At 46.5% G+C, this 23,796-nt stretch overlaps 1 protein-coding gene across 2 annotated transcripts in view; it reads right to left on the bottom strand.

Annotated features, from left to right (window-relative positions):
* Rab11fip4 (RAB11 family interacting protein 4) overlaps nt 1–23,796 on the bottom strand; it is a 113,892-nt gene that overhangs the window by 70,295 nt on the left and 19,801 nt on the right. The window contains exons 1-3 of one of the 2 annotated variants that reach the window (XM_047545925.1): nt 17,451–17,506; nt 10,849–10,936; nt 9,427–9,515 (exon numbers count right to left, since the gene is read on the bottom strand). In XM_047545925.1, the coding sequence (XP_047401881.1) occupies nt 9,427–9,515; nt 10,849–10,855 (96 nt within the window). In that variant the 5' untranslated portion in view covers nt 10,856–10,936; nt 17,451–17,506. Of the gene's footprint in view, nt 1–9,426; nt 9,516–10,848; nt 10,937–17,450; nt 17,507–23,796 lie in introns of those variants that run through there. The other variant, XM_047545924.1, reaches the window with a different exon arrangement.

The following is a 23,796-nucleotide window of genomic DNA, read 5'->3' as shown; positions in this document are numbered from 1 at the left end:
TTGTCAGAAAAGGTATTTTTAGAACTTAAAAGCGCCGTTGTCATAAGTGGTTTTAGAAATGGCTGCTTCGGGGTGGAGGCAATGAGGCAGTGGTGGTCTTGGACCTTTAGGCTGTCACCTCTATTCAGCCAACTCCAGGAGAGCTTGGCAAAACTGATTTGGCAAGGCCCCTTCTGAATAGGAGCAAAAAGCATCTGGGGCTCATGCTGGGTCCGGGTTCCCAGAACACCCGGCTTGTTTCACTATTGGGGGCGGCTTCTGCGCAACTAGTAGAGAGCTGCTGGCCCAGCGAGAGGCAGGAGGCAAGAAGGAGGGGAAGGGACCAAAGAGAAAAAGTCAGACTGGACCCCTACCTCACTCCAGACCTGGAAACGAATTCCATGGATTAAAGCTTTAAAAATGAAAGTCAAATACATAAAATAAAAATAAAACAGAATGGTTTCAGTAGCTGGGGTAAGAGGACTTTTCCAAACACTACATCAAAGGCTAATGCCATTATGGAAAAGACTGAGGAATTGGCTGTAAAAAATTTAATATGTTGCTGTCATAAACAAAGCTAAAAATAAATGACAAGGTGCAAACAATTGTTATCATGTCAAAAAGTTAACATTTCTAGTTCTTAAAAATCAGTAAAAATGAACACACCCATAGAAACCAGGGTGAAAAATTTGGACAGGCAAATCCCAAAGAAAGGACTTTTAATGACCAAAACTGTACACTAAAGCTGGGCACAGTGTGCACAAATGTAATCTTAGTGATGGGAGGATGAGGCAGGAAGACTAAAAGTTTGAGGCCAGCCTCAGCAACAGTGAGGCCCTAAGCAACTCAGTCAGACCCTGTCTCAAAATAAAAAATGGAAAGGGTTGGAGAAGTGGTTCAGTGGTTAAGTGGTTAAGTGCCCCTTGTTCAATCTCCACTACAAAAACAGAAAAAATTGAAAGAAAAAACAAAGGTACATTAAGAAGTTCAACTTTATTATAATCCAAACAAAGTTTTTTAATTTTAGCCTCTTAAATTGGAAAGATTTGAGAAATCAGCAACATCAATACCAAAAGGGTAGTAAGTATCCTGATGGAATGGATTCTTGGAGAGGAATTTGGCAGATATAATAGAAGACTTAATATTTTGCAGCTTTCTAATAGTTTCCACTTATTGGAATTTACCCTGGAAGTCAGCAACTTTTTTTCTGTAAATTGCAGATATTAACTATTTCAGAATCTGTAATTCATTCCCACAGTGGCAACCACAGTCTGCCCTGTGTATTCTTGGGTTCTGCATCCCAAATTCAACCAATATCAAAATATCAAAGATCAAACACAAAGAAAAAAAAGCTGAAAGCATAGCTCAGGGTTTGAGCCTATGCTTGGTACATGCAGACCCTGGTTTCAATCCCCAGCATTAAAAAAGAAAAAGAGAAATCATCTGATGAACAGACCCTTTTTTTTTTTTCCCCCAGTGCTGAGAATTGAAACCAGGAGTATTCTACTTCTGAGCTACATCCCTGGCCGTTTTTTCCTTTTATTTTGAGACAGGATCTCTCTAAGTTGCCCAGGCTGGCCTCAAACTTGTGAGCCTCTGTCGAAGCCTCTCACAAAGCTGGAATTACAGGTGTGTGCCACAGCACCTAGCTGTCGCTATTAAACAATATAGTATAGCAACTACTTACACAGTATCTACATTATATTAGGAATTATTAGTAATCTAGAGATGATTTGAAGTATACCAAAGGATATATATAGATTATATGCAAATATTATACCATTTTATATAAGGAACTTGGGCATCTGGGTATTTTGGTATTTTGGGGGTCCTGGAACCAGCCCCCCTCAGATACCAAGGGATGACTATTCAACTCTGCCATCACTGTGTGAAAACTGCCATAGGTGAAATGTAAACAGATGGGGGTGGCTGTGTTCCATAAAACTTCATTTACAAAAACAGTCTACTAGCCTCAGTTCATGGGGACTATAATTTTCCAACCTCTGACTTATTCTAAAGCAATGGCTGCTGCGGGCAGGGAAAGACTTAGCAGCAAGACACTGCTTTTGCTAAATTTTCAAAATTAGGTTAATATATATGTGTGTGTGTGTGTCAATAATAAGGAACTGATATATAAATTTGTTTTTTTGTGAGGTAAAATATTATGTAGCCATTTAAAAGTATTCAGAAATAAATTTTATAAAATTTAAAAATAAAAATAAAATAATTCAGAAAAACATCACAGCTATATTATTAGATAGAATTAAGCAGGTTAGAAAATAGTATGTAAAATATTGGAACTAGTAATAAAGTTTAGAAAGATTGTCATGACAAGATCAACACCAAAAGTTAAATGCTGTCTATATACTAGCCAAAACAATGAGAAAATGCTGTAGCAAAAAAATCCTACATCCCAGCAGCTCAGGAGGCTGAGGCAGGAGGCTCACAAGTTCAAAACCAGCTTCAGCAACCTAGCAAGGCCCTAAGCAATTCAGTAAGACCCTGTCTTTAAATAAAATATTAAAAAGGACTGGGGATGTGGCTCAGTGGTTAAGTGCCCCTGAGTTCAATTTCTGGTACTAAAAATAAAATAAAATAAAATAAAAATCCCACATATGACAGCAATAAAAATTCTAAAATGTAGTCACCATAAGAAGAAATGTGTAGGAACTATTTGAGAAAATCATAAAACTTTACTGAAAGGCATTAAAAAAGGCCAGAATAAATAAAGAGATATACTATGTTCCTGGATGATAAAATTCAATATTGCAGAGAAACCAATTTCCTCCAGCTGATGTACAAATGCAATTTCAAACACAATCTCTAGCAGGAGTTTTAATAGAATTCAACAACAAAAATCATGAGGAAGGCTTTCCCTACCAGATATCAAACTATAAATCAAGAGTAACTGAAGCCAGGTGTGGTGGTGCAAAGCTGTCATCCCAGCTACTTAGGAGGCTAAGGAAGAAGGATTGCAAGATTCAGGCCAGCTTGGGAAACTTAGACCCTGTCTCAAAATTAAATAAAAAGGGCTGGATATGAAACTCAGTGGCATAGTGCCCCTGGGTTCAATCACCTGTATGGCAAAAACAAAGAAACAAAAACCACACGAAAACAGTGATTTAAGCTTAGAAACAGGTAGTAAGACAGATCAGTACAACAGACCAGAGTCCAGAAAGAGACAGCTAGCATATGATAAAGATGAAATTTCAAGTGAATGGATAAAGGACTATTTAACAGCAGGGACTTGAATAGCTGGCAGCATTTGGAAAATAAGAGTGCCAGATCACTACCCCCACCAAAACCAAAAATAAGCTCCAGGTGGATCAAAAAGCAAGGCATAAACACTTTTTCCCTAAAAGTATTTAAAAGCATATATATATATATATATATATATGACTTAGTATATATAAGTTAGTATATATATATACTAACTTAGGGGTGCCTAAGTTAGTCATATATATATATATATATATATATATATATATATATATGGAATATGCCTATAGCCTTGAGGTGCAGACAGCACAAAATAATGCTGAAATGTAGGCAGCATGAAAAGATGGGTAAGTGATTGCATCAGAGGCTTAAAATTCTGTACAAAAAAAGACACCAAAACCAAGATTAAAATACAAGTAAATGCATAAAGATCATGAGTCAAAATAGAGATTTCTAATAAATCAATAAGGAAAAGACCAAGCACCCAATTGCATGTGGGCAGAGAATATGACTAGGTAATTCATAAAAGCAGAAATCCAGAGGATCAGCGAATGTAAGGAAAGATGATCTACCTCACTACTAAGTAGGGCAACACAGAGGAAAACAGTCATGAGTTTTGCTCAGTCACTGAGCAGGGGAAAAGAGGGAAGAAAGCGGAGGAGAGACCGGCAGGTTGCTGTCCAGGCCTGGCAAGGTGAAGAAATGGGCACGCCTGTGTTGTAGTTTTTGGTACAGTATAATTGGTAGTCTTCTTGGGAGAAAACTGTGACTTTATTTATAAAAACAACCTCTTAAAACTGTTTCAAAATAAAATCTGCACACCGTTCAATACAGCAATGTCATTTCTAGATGACTAATCTTACAAGTGTGTGGAGAATCACTGAGGGTGCCACCCTGGGGTGAAGGAGAGGAGGCCGACAGGGCTGCTGCCACCAGAGGCGTCACTGTGCAGGGCAGGTTCAAAGTAGAGACGAGGCCCCCAGCCCCAAGGAGGCACAGTTCCGCCTGCGGGCTGGGCAGAGGGAGCTGGCGGGGGCTTCCTGGAGGAGGGGTGCCTAAGTTAGTCCTAAAAGATGAGTAGAAGGTAGCTCACGATGGGGGACATGGGGTGGGAAGATGGCCCAGGGAAAAGATAAAACCTGTACAAAGGTTCACAGCAAGAGACAGCGCGGCTTTTCTGAAAGTGAGGAGAGGTTTGGGGTCACCAGTTTTGGGGTGTGAGACGCGGTGGTGAGAGGTGAGGCTGGAGGAGTGGGGAGCTGATGATGGATTCTTCCCTGGTGAGGAGGGTCACAGAGGGGCAACTCAGTCAGAGCAGCTCCTCAGGGGGCTCCTGCGTGGCTGTGAGCGGGGATCTGGAGAGAGTAAGGCTGGAACCAGGAGGATGCCCCGGATGCAATGGCAGCTGAGGGGCTGAGGGGTGCGTGGGCAATGGAGAGCTGGAGGCTGGCTGCATGTGGGGGCGACAACGGCGACTTTCTGGTTTTGGGGCAGGATGGACGGTGATGTCACATTCTGACGTGTCGGCTACACAGGAGAGTGGGTAGGCTGCTTAGTGGGGTTCCTAGTTAATCAACGCCCATGGGTGAAAGACCAAGTGCCCAGGATCTTATAGTGCTGTGGGGTCAGGTTTCACCTCATGACCCACCGAAGCTGGCCATGACCCCTGGCAATTGTCCCCTTGGCTTTGATGTCTGTAGGTGAGCTCTCCACACCTCCTGGAGACCCGCCCTAAGGAAGCTTTACTACATTTGGACTAGAGGTTGCAAAAAGGGAGGCCAGTGAGGCCTGGTGGTGCCTGTCTATAATCCCAGTGACTCTGGAGGTTGAGGTTGGAGGATCACAATCTCAAGACCCGTCTGAACAACTTCATGAGACCTTGTCTCAAAATAAAAAATAAAAAGAGCTGAGGATATTGCTCAGTGGTAAAGGGCCCCTGGGTTCAATTCTCAGTACAAAAAATAAAAAAATAAAAAGAGGCCAGTGGCAGCCTCTGAGCAGGCTGTTTTCAGGATGGAATCCCAGGGTGTGTGCTGACCCCTCAGCCTAGGGACACCATCACTGAACACCTTCCCAAAGCCTGAGCATCTCCTCTGAGCAGACTTATATTTCCTAGACTGGGAAACTCACTCAACAGCCTGCTCCATGAAGTTTTCCCTGGCAGGACGCGCAGGCTCTGAGACACAGACAGGGCAGCATCCTGAAAGGTCAGGAGCCAGTGCTGCCCAGCCTCCAGTCGCCTGCATTGGACTTGACTTGCATTGGTCCACAGGTCTGAACAGCAGGCCAAAGGCCACTGTGTGGTGTCCAGTGTCAGGGGTTCACAGGACCTGGGAGAGTGGGGAGGCGCGCAGTGTGCTCTCAGGGACAGGGGTAGCAGCTAGGCCACCTCTAAAGCATTTTGCTGTTTTATCATGACCTATGTCAACTGCTGATGTCAGAGGTCTCACTCATACCTCAAGAGGAGAAGGGGAAGGGGGTCTTCCTCTCCCTCCACAAAAGGCCCCAGGGAGGCACAGGTTGTGCTGCCTTCTCCCATTTCATGGGGTTATCATCCAGCACCTCCCCAAGTCACTCCTCAGATTTGAATTCCCAGGGGACACCTAGAAACCCATAGATGAACTAGGATCTCACTGGCTTCTCAGTCTCAGCCTGACCTCTAGGGGATGGCTGGGAGACCGCAGGGAGTAGGACCCGTCCCTGGCAGGCCTCCACCGACACCCCTCACCTCCTCAAGAGCCTGAGCTGGCGGGAATCACTTTTCTTGGTAGGTTGACTTTCCCACTTCCCAGCACTCAGCCGCCCAAGTCACCCAGCCGCCCTGCTGAGCAGGACCAACAGGGCAGCCATTGTGTCCACCCACTCACTGCCACTGTGATGGAGCCACTTAGAGGAGCTGGAGGAGCCAGCTGCTAGAGCCAGAGCTCTGTGGAGGACAGAAAGGAATATGCCAGGGAGAGGCTTAAAACCAGAAGTCACCCCCTACAACAGCAGCCCCATGGGGAGATGAAGGGAAGCACTAAGGGTTGCTGAGGGTGCAGGACTGACACCGTCCTTCTTCCCCAGACCTCCGGAGTTTGGGTGATAAACAACATTGCTTTACAGAGAAGAGTGCCTCTTGGAGGTCAATTCCTCAGCACCTACTCCTTTTCACTCTCTATCTTGCACTTACTCTATTTCTTTCTTTTTTTTCTTTTTTAGGTGTTGAGATTGAACCCAGGGGTGCTCTACCACTGAGCTACATTCTAAGACTTTTATTATTATTATTATTTTAATTTTGAGACAGGGTCTCGCTGAGTTGTTTAAGGCCCCCCTAAATTGCAGAGGCTGGCTTTGAACTCACAATCCTCCTGCGTCAGCCTCCCAAGTAGCTGGTATTAGTCATATGCCACTATGCCTGTCTTCCAAGTCTGTTTCTCACCTTTCCTCCATGCGCTATCTTTTCTGGAAATGTGAATGGCACAGCCTGCAGGCCAGGAGAGCAGTGGAAAACTGCAGGGCATGCCTCTGCTCCTGGGTGCTATTGAGTAAGCCCAAGACCTCGGCTCCACTCTGCCCTCCAGCTCCTGGGTACAGAGCTCTACTTTGACATAATTCTGAAGCAAAAGTATTCAAGGATAAAAGGGAAAATGCTAACTGTAACTTCAGCACCACTCTCTTACACTAGTCCGTGGCACCAGACACAGGAATGGTCACACACCACACTGCTTCTCCCTGAATTGTCAAAGCAGACCCGAGGTTGGTAAGGAGAACCCTGCTTTTACACCTGTGGAAACAGGCTCCAAGGGGTTAAGGGGAAATTGCCCAGGGTTGCAAGGGCAGTTTGTGGTCAGAGTGAGGTGTGGACCCAGTTCTGGATGACCCCATGGCCCAATTCCTCTCTCTGAATCCTGTTCAAAATCCTGCCAATGCCCACTCCAGGAACTCCTGGAACACACCGTTGGCCTGTTCAGGGTCCTCCGTCATGGTCCTGTTGATAGTTGGCTCCAGACACATTTTCACCCCACATGTGCTGGGCCCGTCAAGACAGGCCTGGAGCCCTCCCTGCTGGCCTTGCATGTGCCTGGAGCCCCGTCACCCTGACCCATCCCCAAGGGCTCATGTTTTGAGCACCACACCCTGAAGTCCTGCCATCTGACTTCTACCCTGGTCCCACACCTGCTGCCTGGCTGTGGTCTCTGCCACCTTTGAACTGTCAGATAAAATTTACAGGAGGTCTTGGATTTGGACTGAGCTCCTGCACTAGGCCCAGCAGACTAAACCGAAATAGACTTGCTCATGCTGACATTTGATGCCACTAAGCCGAAACTAAGTTGTTATCTGACCTTCCCAGAAATCAGGAGAGAGATAATTTAGTCCCCAAACAGGCCAGTTGTAGCCAGCATAATAAGGAAGTCCCCTCCACTTTAATCTTTTCACAAAAGTAAACTGAAGCAACCTGATGTTAACCCACCAGTTTTTTTTTTTCCTTATTGTTCTGTTGCCTAATTTCTAACTTAACGAAACCCAGCTCTGCTCTCATTCAATGGGAGCTCTCAATAGCAAATAAAAGCCAATTAGATCTAAACCTAAATCCTCCCCACCCCCAGTCCTGGGAATTGAATCTAGGGGTGCTCTACCATTGAGCCACATCCCCAGACCTACAAATAATTCACTGTACTTTTGTCTTTTGACAGAGCCGTGGCCTTCTCCAATATGATTCGCTGGCTATCCCCAGCTTATGGTCCTTCTCATGGGCTCCTCCTCTCCCAGTCTTGCCTACAGAACCCAACTCTGACACCAGGGAGGGCCTCAGGGTCCCCCAAGAGCTCAGGTGAACTGTGGTATCCTGGACCTCCTTCAGCTAAAAAATATTTGTGATCTTTTTTTTCTTCCTTTCTTCCTTCCTTCCTTTCCTTCTTTCTTTCTTTTTTTCTTTTCTTTTTTTTTTTTTTGCTGTTGTTTATTTGTTTTTGGGGGATGAGGGGCAGTGTCCTGATGAGGCACCAACCAGAGCTGGATAAGAGGTTTTGGAGCTGCCTGGTTGAAAAACCAAAACAGTACCCTTCTAGCTCCAGGGTCCCTCAGCCAGAAGGGACCCTAGAGATTGTCAGCAAGAGCACCTTAAGCTGTTTCTCTGTAGGATGACACTGCAAGCATCTAGAAAATAACAGTGCAATGTTCAACTGTAAACACACCATTGGGAGAAGATAACAGCAAAACCAAGCCATGAGGACTGTGGTGTAAATATACTTGGTCCTTATCCTCACTTCCTGGCACAGAACCCCTAAAGTCCTTGGAATATTCTGATGTGAGTCACTTCTAGTCCTAACAAGCCCTTTTCCCACACCTGAGTTTGTGCTAATAAATAAATCAAGCCAGGAGCTCCACAAGGCTGCAGGCAGGATAGAGCCCCTCGCCAGAAGGACCGTGCTGGGGGTTTGAAGGGGAGAAATTCCAGCCAAACCTACCTGGGGAGAGAAGAATCGGGAACTGGGTTATAAAAACACTGGAACGACCAGATTCAAAGAGCTTCTGAGTTGGCAAACAGGACAACGTGCTGGGAAGCTGCTGTGCCTGGAGATGGCGTGGCAGTGCACCGGCCTTTCTCCATACCTGTCCTGTGCGTCTCTGACATTGGCCATTTCTGAACTCTACCCTTCATGATAAACTCCTAATCCCAAGTGTGATGGTCTCCTAAATTGTTCTGGTGAATTATCAAATAGAGGTTGGTTGTGGGGAGCCCCGAATTTGTAGTTTGCTGGGCGTAAGTAGGGTATTATGAGATTGACTCTTGATTCTACAGTAACTGGGTAGTGTCAGGTTGAATTGAATTGCTGGACATCCAGTTAGTGTCAGACACTGGAGAATTAGTTGTTATATGGGGAGGCGGGGGTACACACACAGGGACTCATTAGCTCAAAGAATGAAGGAACAGGAGAAAAGGGAAAAATTCCAGTCCCACCCGCCTGACCTCAGCCCATCACCTCCCTCCCTGGGACTCAGTTTCTCCTCAGCACCAGGGAGGCGGAGGAAGATGCTCTTTGAGGACCCCCAGCTCTTACACACTCTGCTGTGGCTTCCTGAGGGACTTCACTGCACCTGTTCAAAGCACAATTTCTTGACTTTGATTCCGCAGGTTCATCAGAGGGGAGTGCCTGGGTCCTTCCAGATACCTCAAAACGGAGCCCAGGCAAGAAGAGCGGAAGGAAAGCAGAGTGTGGCGGCTCTGAGGCCACCTCCTCTTACCTGCTCCACACAGTCTGGGATCTCTGATGCACATGGCAGCGTCCCTGCACTCTCCATGGACAGCACGTCCTTCAGCAGCTCCTCGCACCCTGTGGGCAGACGGACAGACAGTGAGGGGGCAGAGCCTCAGCCTGGCACAGCTGCTCTGCTTCTGCCTAATGGGCCTTGGTGGGAAGGGCTGGAAGTGGCCCATGTCTCTAGGAGACCAGCTGACCTCTCAAAAGGCAGGAAGGGGCACCCAGGCAGTGGGGAAGCTGGTTCAGGGCACTGCAGAGGCTCTTAACCCTGAGACATCCTTCCACTGGTACTAACCCCAAGGAGGAACGCACAGTAAACTCCCGAATGCAGAGGCAGAGGGCATTGAGGGGGCCTCCCCAGAGGAGGCAACACCCACAAATCACCGAGGCTGACGCCCCCAACAAGGCAGCAAACTCCAGGGTCTAGGTTAGTCCCACCACCACCAGGATGGTTCCACCTCCTGCTGACCCAGTTACACAGGTGGCCTCCCTGCCAGGTTCCTGAGCAAAAGCCCAAAGTTACACTGGGCAAAGTGCCTGGCATAGGCACATGGCAGGTGCAGTCTGTGGTAGCCCAAAGAATGGAAGGCCTTCGTGGGGCCTCTGTGTGCAGTCCTCCACCCAGCCTCTCAGCTGCCTTCCCTTTGTACCGTCTTCCTTCCCCATCCCAGAACTCCAGAGGAGGAGCCTGGAAGAGAAGGATCACCCAAGCAGAGAGGAAAACAAAGCTCCCTTCTGAGACCACAGGACTCCTGGGGACCCCTAGAAGTAACTGTTCTCTCCTGGCAGACCCGGGGAGGCCTCAGCAGTTCACCTGGCTGGTGACCTAAGCCCAAGTCTTCCTGCAGGCAGCTGAGTCATAAGTCAGAGTAAACCGTATTCTGATTCCTGGGCATTTCTCAAAATTGATCTCTGGAAAGGAGGGACTAGACACTGATTCCTTAATGGGGTGGGGTAGGAATGAAAAGAAGGAATTAGGAGGGACTAAGAGGAGGGTGGGGAGGAAACAGGGGAACCCTAGCAGGAGGGAGGGGGAGGGGGCGGTCAGTTCTACCCAGGTGCATCCAGAACTGCATCCAAAGCAGAAGTCCCCCACTTGCCCTGAGAGTTTGGTCATCGTAGAGGGGAGCCTTTCTCTAATGGGAAGGACAAAAAGGACCATCACTCTGGTCCAGGCATCCCCGACGCTGGGTATGGGGCAGAAGTTCAGAGAGACCCACAGCCCCACACTCTGCCCACAGGTGGAGCAGCAGTGGAAGCATAAGCCCTTCCCCTGGGTCCTGTGGGTAGCCGCAGGGCTCTGGACCCCCGTGGGGAGGAATCCCAGCTGCAGCCCAAGTCGTGCTGGCCATTCCTTCTGGACAGGACCCAAGACAGCTCCCTAGCACCCTCCCCAGGGTTTCACCTTTCATGGCGAACACGCCACGGCAAAAGTCCTTGAAGTTGATTCTCCCCAGGTCGTTGGGATCCAGATATTTCACAAGTTTTTCCACCTGTGGGATCGAAAGAGAACAGATGTGAGGAGACCCAGGGCACTGGGACGAGGAGACTGAGCTGGAAGGGAGACAAGAGGAAGCCTGTATGGCCAGCCTGGTCTGTCCCAGTCCCCATCCTCTGCCCCCACCCCGCCCCAGCTCTGCACCAAGCCCCTCCCAGCTGTGGGGTTGCCTCCTGCTCCACAGGTGGGGACACTGCAAGTGAGGAAAGCAAATACTCCAGCTCTGGTTTGTCCTCCAGAGCTCCCTCCTCCAAGCTGGCCCCACAAAAACAGCAATTGAAAGCAAAGGATCTGCTGTGAGATTTAAAAATAGTGATTTCTTTCACACACAAAAAAATACAAACTTGATGCAAAAAAGAAAAAAAAAAACTAGAAACTTCTCTTTCCTACTTTTTGTTTTTGAAAAGACAGATTTAACCACATTTAGAAAAAAAGAATATCTGTATTTTATAATTCAAATCCCCCTTTGTCAACAAGGAGATATTGAATAATACATGTATAAATTATTTAAAATTACAAATTAAATAAGGTTTGAGACAAATCAAGGATTGTCAAGAGAGTGGCAACGCAAAAGGGACAGCACACAGGGAATTTCTGGCTCTGGCTGATGGTCTTTGTTTTGTTTTGGGGGTCTCACTAAGTTACTGAGTCTGGCCTCAAACTTGAAATCCTCCTGCCTCAGTCTCCCGAGTAACTAGGACTACTACAGGCATGCACCCCCACACCAGGCATGATGATAGTCTGTTTCTTGGACCAATGCTAATGACGTGGTGAAAAGTCTCTGAGCCAACACTTCCAGTCAGTACATTTTTCTGTTCCAGTTTGACATTATACTTCAGTGAAAAGTATTTTAAAATAAATTAGGAAACAAGGTGTAGCCAAAGGGGTTGGCTGTTCCTGGTGTTGGGGAGTCTCTCTCCCACATACCGTATCAGAAACGTGAGTCCACGCTGCCTGGTGTGTGCAGCCCACACTGTTCGCAGCTATAAAAGGTTCTGCCCAGTGGCTACACCACCACTTACCCAACTGCCTCTAAGGGTTGACTCTTGGGTATTTCCAACATTTGGCTATTGAAACTCATCCTTGGGGTTTCTACAGTTGTGTGGATGCCCACTGACACAGGGCCTCTCAGATCCTTGCTTCCTGCTAGTCACTCCCCACCACCCCCTCAGTCAGGGGACAGCCTGGTCATGACCATTGCAGCACCACTTGCTCCATATTGACCCCCTGATCCCATCCTGCCACTGCACAGTTCTGCAGCATCACTGGGGCTGCTCCCTCTCACTCACATCCAACCCACACCCTGCTTGGATTCCAATGCTACCTTCTTTCCCACGTCACCTCTTGGATTCACCTGGTCATGGTCATCATTGTCTCCCTCTTGGATTATGCAAGTCTCCTAATTCACCTACCCTCTTACACTTTCAGCCCCTCTAATTCATCCGCCACTCCAACTGGAATTCACTCCAATTGTAAACTCATTGGAAGGTGCTTAAAACCTTCCAGTTATTTTCCATTACTTAGGATAAGACACAAACTCCACATTATGGCTTGCAAGTCTGTATAAGATCTGCCCACTTCAGTTCCATCTCCTCCCCATTGCTTAGGGATTCCAGGCACACTGGCCTTCACCTTCCAAGAATTCCTCAAATAAATCAAACCTTTCAGCCTCGGGGCTTTTGCACATACTGTTCTCTAAATCTTGTTCTCTGTGTTTGTGTTGTGGGGTGGGTTATATGTGAAACCCAGGGTCTTGTGCATGCTAAGCACATGCTCAACCACTGAGCCAAACCCAAGGGGGTTTAGTTTGTTTTCTGGTTTAAGAGATGGAGATCTTTCTATATTTCCCAGGTTACCCCCAACTGCTGGGTTAAAGAGATCCACCTGAACTGTTGGGACTACAAGTGTACACCTCTGTGCCTGGCTCTGCTCTGTATATCCTGAATGCCTGTCCTCCCCATTCATCACCTGCAATGTCCCTTCTTCAGGTCTCCTTTTGTACCTTTATTAAATGCCCCCACCCCAGAAAAACCCATCCTGACCACCCCTATCTGATTAGGCCCACCTGGTCTTGTAGCACCCTAAAGTTTCTTTCAAACTCTTGGTGCATTTTGTAATTATGTTTATATGATGAATTTATATAATCCCTCTGCAAACTCAGCTCTCTCAGGGCAAAGACTGTCTGTTTTGATCACTACTGCACACCTGGTAACTTGCCATGATTGGCACATGGTAGAAGATTCATAGATATCTGTTAAATAAACAGATATAAACAGTTCGACAAAACAGTTGACAAATTGCTCTCTGTAAAGATGTCTTAATTTAGTTCTCAGTCAGAGCAACTGACTTCAATCTTGCTAGCCCTGGGTAATTTTTCCCTAGTTTTTGGCAATGGCCAATTTCACAAGTACTTCTTTTCTAATTAATTGGAGTTATCCCCCCATTGCAAATTTCCAAGCCCTGAATTTCAGCTTCTTGACAAGTCTTTTCCAAAGCTTGTTTCTAAATCAGCCTGTAACTCAATGGCAGCTCCTCCACAGCACCCGCACACACACATCCACAGTCATTCATTCATTCAACAAGAGACAGCGGAGCACCCCTCCAGGCCAGACACTGCTGGGGTTGGTGGTGGAGGTAACTGGTCCCGCTCATCCCCCATGGTCACATGGCCACACACACGCACAACCACACATACAGCACACTCACACTCACCATCCACCTTGCCCTCCCTCTGGTAGTCACCATTAGCACCTACAGCACAGCAGGGCCAGGACAAGCTGTTTCCGGGATTCTCTCCTCTGGAGTGCAGATGACGGATATGACAGCGCTCTGGCAGCCACAGAGCTCAGAGTGTAGGGAAGAGATTCCTGTTCCTGCTGTGATTGTTCACACCATTACAGGCCAACTTGTCCAACTCCCACTCTGCTGTCACATGCACTGAAGCCCAGTCATGTTGGCAGATCATCTATTCACAAAGACCATTTGTTTCCTGCATGCCCAGGGGACACTTTCCCAGCATGGTTGTTGCAGCAGGGGTCTGAAGCCCTGGACACTGCAGTGGTCTGGCATCATGGGTTGGGTGCAGCAGGCTCTGGAAGAGGAGCCGCAGGCACAGAGGCCCTACCATGGTCATCTCCTCCCTTCCCAAGCTCCATTCTGTGTTTGAACCTCTATTCCAGCTGGTGTGAGTCTGGGGGTGAGGGATGGGCAGAGCACTGTGCAATGTCCTCTCTGAGCTGCCCCTGAGGCTGGTACCTAGTGGGATCTTGGGAAAGGCCTGCAGAATTTCAGTGGAGGAGGGAGGCTTTTTGCCAGCTCCTGCCTGGCTAGAGCCTCCTCAGCACTGTGGCTGCCATTTCTACCCCCACCCAGCTATGACAGCCTCTGACACTGTCTGGCAATGACGTGGCATCTGAGAATAGCTATGCCCAGGTGCCACCTCCAGGGTTGTGGGGAGCCCACCCACAGCCCCAGCTGACGGTTCACCTCCTCTCTTCCTTCCCTCTCCTTACTGGCATTACAGGGAGACGTGAATGCTGGGACAGGCCTGGACTCCCCAGTTTCCAGGTGCTCAGTACTACATCCTCTCCAAGGTCTGGGGCTATTCCTTAATTATCTCTGCTGCTAGTCAAGGGGAGAGTCTGCCCCAGAGTGCTGGGTGACAGATGAACCTCAACTGCAAATGTACCTTAGAGGCAGCAGGGTTCTGTAATCCATAAGTCCATAACTCCCTGGGGCTGGGAATGACACTGGGGCAGGATGTCTATGGCTATGGCCTCTGAAGCAAGTCCCGAGCAGGTGGAGGCTGGGATCATTTGATAACAGGAAGACAGAGTCTCAGCACAGTCCTGAGAGCCACTGGATAGTTCACGGTGCTCCCTTGAGCTGTGGTCCAGGTGCAGTTGGAGGTTTGTGCCTGTTGTGACCTTCCTTCCTTCTTTTCTTGCCTTTTCTTTTTTACTTTTATTTTTTTTAGCAGTACTGGGACTGAACCCATGCTCTCCCTTCTCTATGGCTTCTCCCATAGGGCTCTTCAAAGAGTGGTAGTCCCAGAGCAGTGGTCATGAAAATGCCATGCACACTACAGAACGGTCCTTGTAGAAAACAGGGTCATTGCAAAATTCTTGTACCAACACATACTGGTTAGGGTTCGTTAATAAGGTAACTATAGGTGCCATGACTTGCAATAATGGTGTCATATAGAGAAGTGAGAATCATTCCTGCTGAGGCCATGGAGGGTTCCCCATTGAGTTGCAGTGTGGCCCTGGATCTCTGTATGCAGTCTCACTTCGTCCTCACAGCAGTGTAAATAACGGCTACTATTATAGTCCCCCGGTTTACAATTGAGGAAACTGAGGCTCAGTTTAAGCCAAAGTCACCAAGAGTGGTAACTCTTGAACCCAGGTCTCCCCGACCCACTCTGGAATATCAGCCACTGCTCTCCATTGCTTTCCTGCACCCTGCAAGGTGGGAAACCTCACCTGGGCCAGTGGCAGACTCCTACCGGATCATCTTCACTGAAGGCTGATTCAATCCCCCTGTTCCCAGTGTAGCCAAAGAACTTTATCCCCATGGCTGGGACCCCCGACCCCTGCCAGCATGGAGAGGGTCTCCACCTTCCTCAACATTGCTAACCTTTTGCAATGCACCCTGGGGATGCATCTAGCTTACCAGCCCCTCTTTTCCCAGGCAGGGAAGAAAGTCCCGGGAAGTGGGGGGGCCTGCCCAATCTCACCTGGGGAGAGCCAGCCTTCAGTGCACACACTAATGCCCGATAGGCAGCCCCCCGGACTCCCCAGGCGAAGAGAGAACACCCACTGGGCCTGGCGGGGAGGACAGACAGGAGCAGCTGTTGTCACTGAAGCATATGCAGCTGGGCTACTGAACTTGCTGCCAGGGAAACTGGTTGTTTCTCTGGCTGTAAAATATTGATCTTCCCTTTTTGGGGCCGCTCAATTACCAGGCTTCCCCTTCTATTTCTGCGGCCTTTCTCTGCAAGCTGATTTCCCCCATTCATTCCCTGAGGGCACATCTCTAGCTCAGACCAGACGGTGCTGGAGCCTCCTTGCAGCTCTCTCACTGGTTCCCAGCCAGATCCTCCCCAGCCAGTGCCAGCCGCCCACGCCTCCCTCATTTCAGACTCTGAGAACCAGACGGACTCCAGCAAGCCTTTTGCCTTCTGAGGTCTCAGCCTCAGAGGAGATAAGCTGGTTCTCTTGCTGTGGCGAGGAGGCTCCCTCTGCATGGTGAACTGCCAAATCAACGTTAGCCGTTCCTAGTACTAATCCAATTATTAATTGATAATAGGTAATGTTGCATAACTCTCTTTGTGCCAGGCACTGTTCTAAGCCCTCTGTGTGAATTTACTTAAGTCTCACAACTACCTGGGCAGGAGATACTATTACTACTCCCACTTTGCAGGTGAGGAAACAGGGTAAGGATCAGAATTTCAGGGTTAAGGTCATGCACCTGGTGGGAGGCAACCAAACACAGGTGGCTGGGCTCCAGAGCTCAGGCTCTTACCTGGTCATCATTACAATTTCCGTTACAATAATTATGACCATTATTAGTGTTATTACAAGTTTGAAGGCTTGCTCTGACTAGGGGAAGAATACATCTATATTCTGTTCTCTTTCATCTACGAACTCAATGAACCCTTAAGAATTTGAATACCAAAGGAAAAGTTAATTTCAAGAGGTTGTCCTGCAAAAGTAGAGTTTGCCAACTAGCATTGCGAATGAGGCTTGCTGGTGGGCTTAAATTTGCTAATTAGATGCCCAAAACCAAGGGAACCTGCTGGTTCTGGTTGAAATGGAGGAAGCACATTACTTACATCATTTTCCCCCACTGGTTACAACGAAAAACCCTGAACAGAGATGTTAAATCAGACACAGCCGCTGCAAAGAATTGGGGAAGAAAACAAAAACATGAGGACGAACACAGTGGTGAGTTTTCAAATTTATTTTTTTCTTCACATTTCTGTCTGTCTGTCTGTCTGTCTGTCTCTCTCTCTCTTTCTCTCTTTCCTTTTGGTACTGGGGATTGATCCCAGGGGCATCTAACCACTGAGCCACGTCCCAGGACCTTTTATGTATTTTATTTAGAGACAGGGTCTCATTGAGTTGCTTAGGGCCTCCCTAAGATGCTGAGGCTGACTCTGATCCTCCTGCCTCAGCCACTGGAATTATAGGCATGCAACACTGAGCCAAGCTTCTTCACATATTTCTGACTTAGTCTCTTGTGGCTTAAATCCCAGAACTGTGCAGCAGGTGGGAAGAGAAATGGCTTCAAAAAAACTCTCCTTCTGATGAGAAGGTGGGAAAGGGACCTCTTTTGGGCAAGCAGAAGGAGAGAAATGCCCCGTTCTGGTTTTTGTTTTTCTCTCTCTCAGCCCCCTCTCCACAGCAGTCATGAAGCCAGTGCCTAACACTCTGAGAGAGGAAAGATCCTTCTGCTTGAAAGAGAAACCAACCAGGGAAGGAAGCCCTGGGAACTGGAGAGGGCGGTACCTGAAAGAGGACGGAGCTGAAGTGGTGTTTGAAGTCCTGGGTCCACCCCTGAGCCGCACATGCATGGAACTGACCTGAAATAACATACCAAAGGCTTTAGGAACTGAACTACAGAAGACTGAACAGACTGGCCCTGGAGTGTGCATATGTGGGCTGGATCTGAATAGTACTGCAAAGCCTTTGAAAACTGATCTGGTATTAGAACCACAGCTCATAGAGGGTAAGCCAGAATCAGAGGCTTCAACATAACTGGGTTGATTTCCTGATTAAAATAGCCAGGTGCAGTGGTGCACACCTGTCATCCAGTGACTCAGGAGGCTGAGGCAGGAGGATCACGAGTTCAAAGCCAGCCTCAGCAACTGAGTGAGGCCCTAAGCAACTTAAGGAGACCCTGTCTCTAAATAAAATATAAAGAAGGGCTGGGGATGTGGCTCAGTGGTAAAGTGCCCCTGGGTTCAATCCCTACTACCAAAAACCAAAACAAACAAACAAAAAACCCCAACAATATTGGCATTCTTCAAAATCTTTTAACAAGAGCTAGAATCTTGTAATATAATATTCAAAATGATCAGGATATAGTCCAAAAAGCAAGGTACAAGGAGAAAGACACTCAACAGATACCAACCCCAAGATGAGACAAGATATTATCATTATTAGATAAACTTTTTTTATTGTTTTGTTTTTGATACTGGGCATTAAAAACCAGGGCAGATGAAGATTTTAAAGCAGTTAACATAACCATGTTCCATGAAGTAGATGTGAACACTCTTGAAATAAATGGAAATATAGAAAATCTCTGCAGAAAAAAAAGGCAGCAGTACAAAAGAACTAAATGGAAATTTTAGAACTAAAAAATACATTAGCTAAAGTTAAAGAATTATCTGGATGGGATCAACAGTAGGATAGAGATGATGGGAAAAAACAGTGCTAGAATCATAGAAATGATCTATTCTGAACAAGGATAACAACCAAGGATTAAAGAATCAACTTGCTAATAAGATGTAACAATTCTAAGTATGCATGAACCTAATAATGAAGCTTCAAAAAGCATGAAGAAAAGCTAATAGAACTAAAAAGAGGAAAAAGACAAATCGAAAATTATAGTTGGATACTTGCCACTCCTCTCCAGTGGCCAACAGAACCAGTCAGATGGGAAATCAACAAGGATCTGAAAGGCCTAAACACTACCACTACCTAACTGGCATTTTTAGAACTCTCCACCCAATAAGAACGGAACATATACTACTTTCAAATGTATACAGAATATTCACCAAGGTAGATCATATCCCACGGCTTTAACAAACTTTGACAAATTAAAAAAAACTGAAATCATACAAAGTTTGTGCTCTACGATGGACTTAAACTAAAAACCAATAACAGAAAGGCATCCGAAAAATTCAAATACTGGGGAATTAAACAACATATGTCTAAGTAACTCATAAATCAAAGAGGAATTCTCAAGAGAAATTAAAAATTATCTAAATTCAATGAAAATAAAAATACAACATAAAATTCAAATCCAAAGGAAGAAGGAGTGTCATAGTTTGAATGTGAGGTATCCCCCAAAAGCTCATGTGTGAGACAATGCAAGAATGTTCAGAGGTGAAATGATTAGTTTATGAGAACTTTAACTATACATTTTATCCTTGGCGACTGGAGCTCTTTCTGCTTTCTGGCTGTCAGGTCCTGAGCTGCTTTCCTCTACCATGCCCTTCTGACATTTTGTTCTGCCTCACCTCTGGCCTAGAGCTATGGAGTCTGCTGATCATGGTCTGAACTTCTGAAACCATGAGTCAAAATAAACCTCTCCTCCTTTAAATTGTTCTTGTCAGGTCTTTTGGTCATAGTAACACAAAGCTGACTAAAATCGGGAGGAATAAATAATAAAATGCAGAAATATGTAAAATTAAAAACAGAAAAATGGCAGAGAAAAAACAATGAAATCAAAATCGGGTTCTTTGAAAAGACTAATAAAACTGATGAATCTAACCAGACTGAGAGAGAAAGAGAAGATTCAAATTACTGACACTTGAAATGAAAGTAGAGATATTACTACAGTACTGCAGACTTTAAAAGATTAATAGGGGAGCTGGAGCTGGGGATGTATCTCAATGGTAGAACACTTGCCTAGCATATGTGAAACCCTAGGGGTTCAATCCCCAGCACAGGAAAAAAAGAAGGAAGAAAGAAAAAGGCTAATGAAGGAGCACCATGAACACCTCTATGCACATAATTTAGATTAATGATGGACTAATTCTTTGAAAGACACAAACTACCAAAATTCATGCAAGAAGAAACAGATACTCTGAATAGTCCTATAGCTATCAAATAAAATGATTTTTTTTATTTTACAACCTTCCAAAAAAGAAAGCCTCAGGTCCAGTATGGTGGCCCCCACCTATAATCTCAGCAACTCAGGAGACTGAGGCAGGAAGATCACAAGTTCAAAGCCAGCCTCAGCAACTTAGTGAGGTCCTGAATAAAAAAGACTGGGGATATAGCTCAGTGGTAAAGCACCCATGCATTCAATCTCAGTATCCCCCCACCCCATCCCACCCCCAAGAAAAAGAAAAAAAAAAAAAAATGGGAAAGAAAATCTCCAACCCCAGATGGTTTCACCAAACATTTAAGGAAGATATACATAAATCTACATAATCTCTCCTAGAAAATGAAAGCCTTTTCCATTCATTTTATGAAGCTAGTGCTGTCCTGACACCAAACCAGACTAAAGCAGTATAAGAAAATTATAGACCAATATCCCTTATGAGCATAAATGCAATGATCCTCCACAAAATATTTTAGCAAGTTGGATATGTATACACATATGTATATGTGTGTGTATCTCAAGACCATAGCATGAGGGGTTAATTCAGTAAGGTTGGTTAAACATTTAAAAATCAATAGAATCAAAACAGGATTAAAGGAAAAAAATCCACAAAAAGTGCAGAGAAACCAACTGAAAAAAATTCAACATTCATTTTTGACAAAAATTCAGCAAACTAGAAATGGAGGGGAACTTCCTTATCCTTCTCTATATTAGAGAGATGAAAACTTATCTTCACACATACACAAATGTTGCACATAAATGTTTAAAGCAGCATTACACATACTGCTGCCCCGAACTAGAAACATCCCAAATTTTCTCCCAGTGAACGGACAAGTAGTGTTCTGCAATAAAAAGGCACAAACCCCTGACACACATTTTGCCAAGTGAAAGTCTCCAGAGGTTGCATACGGGGCTGGGGATGCTGCTCAGAGGTAAAGCACTTGCCTAGCACGTGTGACCCATTCCCAGCACTCCAAGGAAAGAAAAAAGAGCACATTCATTGTGTCATCCTATTTATGTGGAAATGATAAAACTATAATAACAAACAACAGATCAGTGGATCCAAGGGTAAGGAGGAAAGGGGGAGTCTGAATATAAGGGGTAGCAGGAGAAAATTTGGGGGGTGAACAGATATGTCCCCTGATTAAGGTGGTGCTTATAGGCATCGACACAAACATTAAAACTCATGAAACCAGACATTTTGCCCATCATCCTGAAAGATAATGAATTTTACCTTGTGTAAATTTTTTTTTTAATTGAGGAAACTGCATGCACAAACTGGGTTATCTGGCTTTTCAAATCAGATTTGGCAACACTGGGCCCATTTCTCCTACAGAAACAATGCAGGAGTCCCAGCATACTCTTTATTTTTATTTATTTGTTTTGAAACAGGGTCTCACTGTGTTATCCAGGCTGACCTCAAACTTTTGATCCTCCTGCCTCAGCCTCCCAAGTACCTGAGGTCACGAGTGTGTGCCGCCATGCCTGCTCTAGCATGCTCTTTAGAGAGGGCATTGCTCTGCTCCCCAATTCACTGTGAAACTCCTAGACCCAGTTCCCCATGAAGCCCAGGCAGCTCCCAGCATCCTTCCCCTGTGTCTGCTCAACAGCTCTGTGAGGCAGCTGGTCATTCTCTCAGGCAGCAGATCACAGGCAGCCCGACCTCATGGCACAGCAGGTAAGGTAGGAGGAGGAGGTGTCCCAAAGCCCCAGGGCCTCTGCTCTCCCTCCAGGCAGCTTCTCCTGAGTCCTTCCTCCTTCCCACAGGGGGTTCTGGCCCTCCACTGGCCTCATGGTGACATGTGCCCTGCTTGTTTACCCACTTTCCCTGAGGTCCAGCTGCCTGATGTCAAGTACACAATGAACACAATGGGGCCCTGTACTCTAGAGCTCACAGGAAAAAGGGCACACACAGCCACTGGTCATCTCCTTTCATTCTCAGGAAGGGTGGGCCAGGAAGCCGGGCAGGAGCTTCAGCAAAACCATGGGCAGACAGGGGCGAGGGAGGGTTTCCAAAGAGGGGCCTGCCAGTCCCTGCAACCTGGGCTAGGCAGAAGAGTCTGCCTCTGTCCTGCTCTCAATTCCTAACCACACCCAACAAGCCCATTCCTGCCATGTGAAGACAGAACATTAAACCCTCTGTGACCCATGCTTTGTGTGTCACTCACTAAGTGACCTTGGGCAAGTCACAGTATCTCTTTGGGCTTCAGTTTTCATATTTGTAACATCCAGCTTCCAGAACCATTGTGGGGACCAAAGGAAACTATAACTGAGTAAAGATTAAAGAACAGTAAAGATTACAGAAATGTCAGGTGCAAAGGTGCACAACAAGGGGGTGCACGCCTGTAATTCCAGCTACTTGGAAGGCTTAGGCAGGAGGATGACAGGTTCAAGGCCTGCCTGGGCAACTTAGCAAAATAATAAATAAAAAGAGGGACAGGAATGTGGCTCAGTGGTAGAGCCACTAGTTGAAAGAAAGAGAGAGAGAGAGAAAGGAAGGAAGGAAAGAAAATGAAAGAAAGAGACCTAAGGGTGACCCCTCTCTAGGAGGAGCAGGTTGGGTTGGACTGTCCTGCAGCTCAGGCCAGGTAATGAAGAAAGAAGTCTGTAACCTCAGGCATGGTCTGCTTCTTGTTCCTAAGTCCATCACACCTCCACCATCAGTGATCTCAATGAGTGGTCTTGGTGAGCCCCTTCCTCTCTTTGGGCTTCAGTTTCTCTGTGGAAAGTTGAGGGCATCAGCTGACATTGATACTGAAGGTCTCGGCCAGCTTGGAATTCTATTTTATCATAATGATTCTCCAGGAATGTTTGTGGTGAGCAGTGGGTTGGAGGAAGAGAAGAAAATCAGAGTAGAAATATGGAAGGGAGTAAAGGGCGGGAGGCAAATGTCTCCATCCAATGCAGCTTCACCAAGTAAATGATTTGGGGACCCAGAGGGTGGCCCTGAGAAATGACTCAACTTCTCTGAGCCTTGTACTTCTTCTCCTAAAAAGCTAAAAAATAAGAACGGAAGCAGATTCTGTTGGTCACTTCTATGCTGCCCCAGCCCTCTCCTTCAGGGTGAGGCAGCCCTGGCGAGGTGAGGCGCCCACCTCCTGTTTGATCAAGCACCTCAACATGAGCATGATTCTGACGAGGCCGGGTCAGTCAGCTGGGCCACCTCCTTTGCTGATGATTAGTTTAGGCAAAGGCATATTGAACATTTCTGGTCAATGAGATTTGAGGAGACATTTGCAAATAGGAGAGACTGTCTTTGATTGTGGGGTGGAGGAGACCATCCACAGGAAGTACTTCCCTCCCTCTTCCCCTCCTGGAGAGTGGATGCCACCTTGGTCTACTTGGGGAAGATCACTGGAAGGAGGTTGAATCCTGGCTGATGCCTCTGGGCCTTGGAAGTAACCAGCCCTGGAGCTGCCCTACTTTGGGTCCTGACATTAAAATAAAAATTAAAAAAGCATTTGCCTGAACAGTTAAGCCATTTTGTGTTGGTTCTCAAAGCTGGAGGGCCACTAATGAAGAGCCCCTCTTCATGAACCCACTGGGGTAAAAGGCAGGGACGGAAAGGAGGCCCTTTCAGGAGTGAAGATGCTCAGTGCACACAATAAAGAAGGATTGTATGGTGCTGGGGTGCCAGCTAGCACCATGGCCCAGTGACATGGAACCCAGGTCACTACCTCCCAGGAAGTGTCGCCTCATGCAGCCTCATCCAGCCCACTGCTAGAGACAACTTCCTTTAAGAGACCCCCACAGGTCCAAATGTCACACGCATCTCTCATTCACAGCCTGAGTCTGCGACTATCCAAAACCCCTATGGCCACCCACAAGGGCTTTGTTTGGTATCTGAATAGGAAGGAAAGTGACAGAGCCTGGGTGGTCTCTGAAGCGATGACCTATGCTTGCATATGTCTGACTGTCCATGCCTTCAGCAAATATTTCTTTGGCCCTGTGGGGAGAAAGATGAGCTCCCAGGAAACTCCCAGAGAAAGGACAGATGTCCTGCTGTACTGAGTGAAATAA

Source organism: Sciurus carolinensis, chromosome 3 (genome assembly GCF_902686445.1).
Source record: "Sciurus carolinensis chromosome 3, mSciCar1.2, whole genome shotgun sequence".
In the NCBI taxonomy this organism is placed as follows: Eukaryota; Metazoa; Chordata; class Mammalia; order Rodentia; family Sciuridae; genus Sciurus; species Sciurus carolinensis.
The sequence above is the reverse complement of the archived record's forward strand: the minus strand, read 5'-3'. Positions and strand labels throughout refer to the sequence as shown.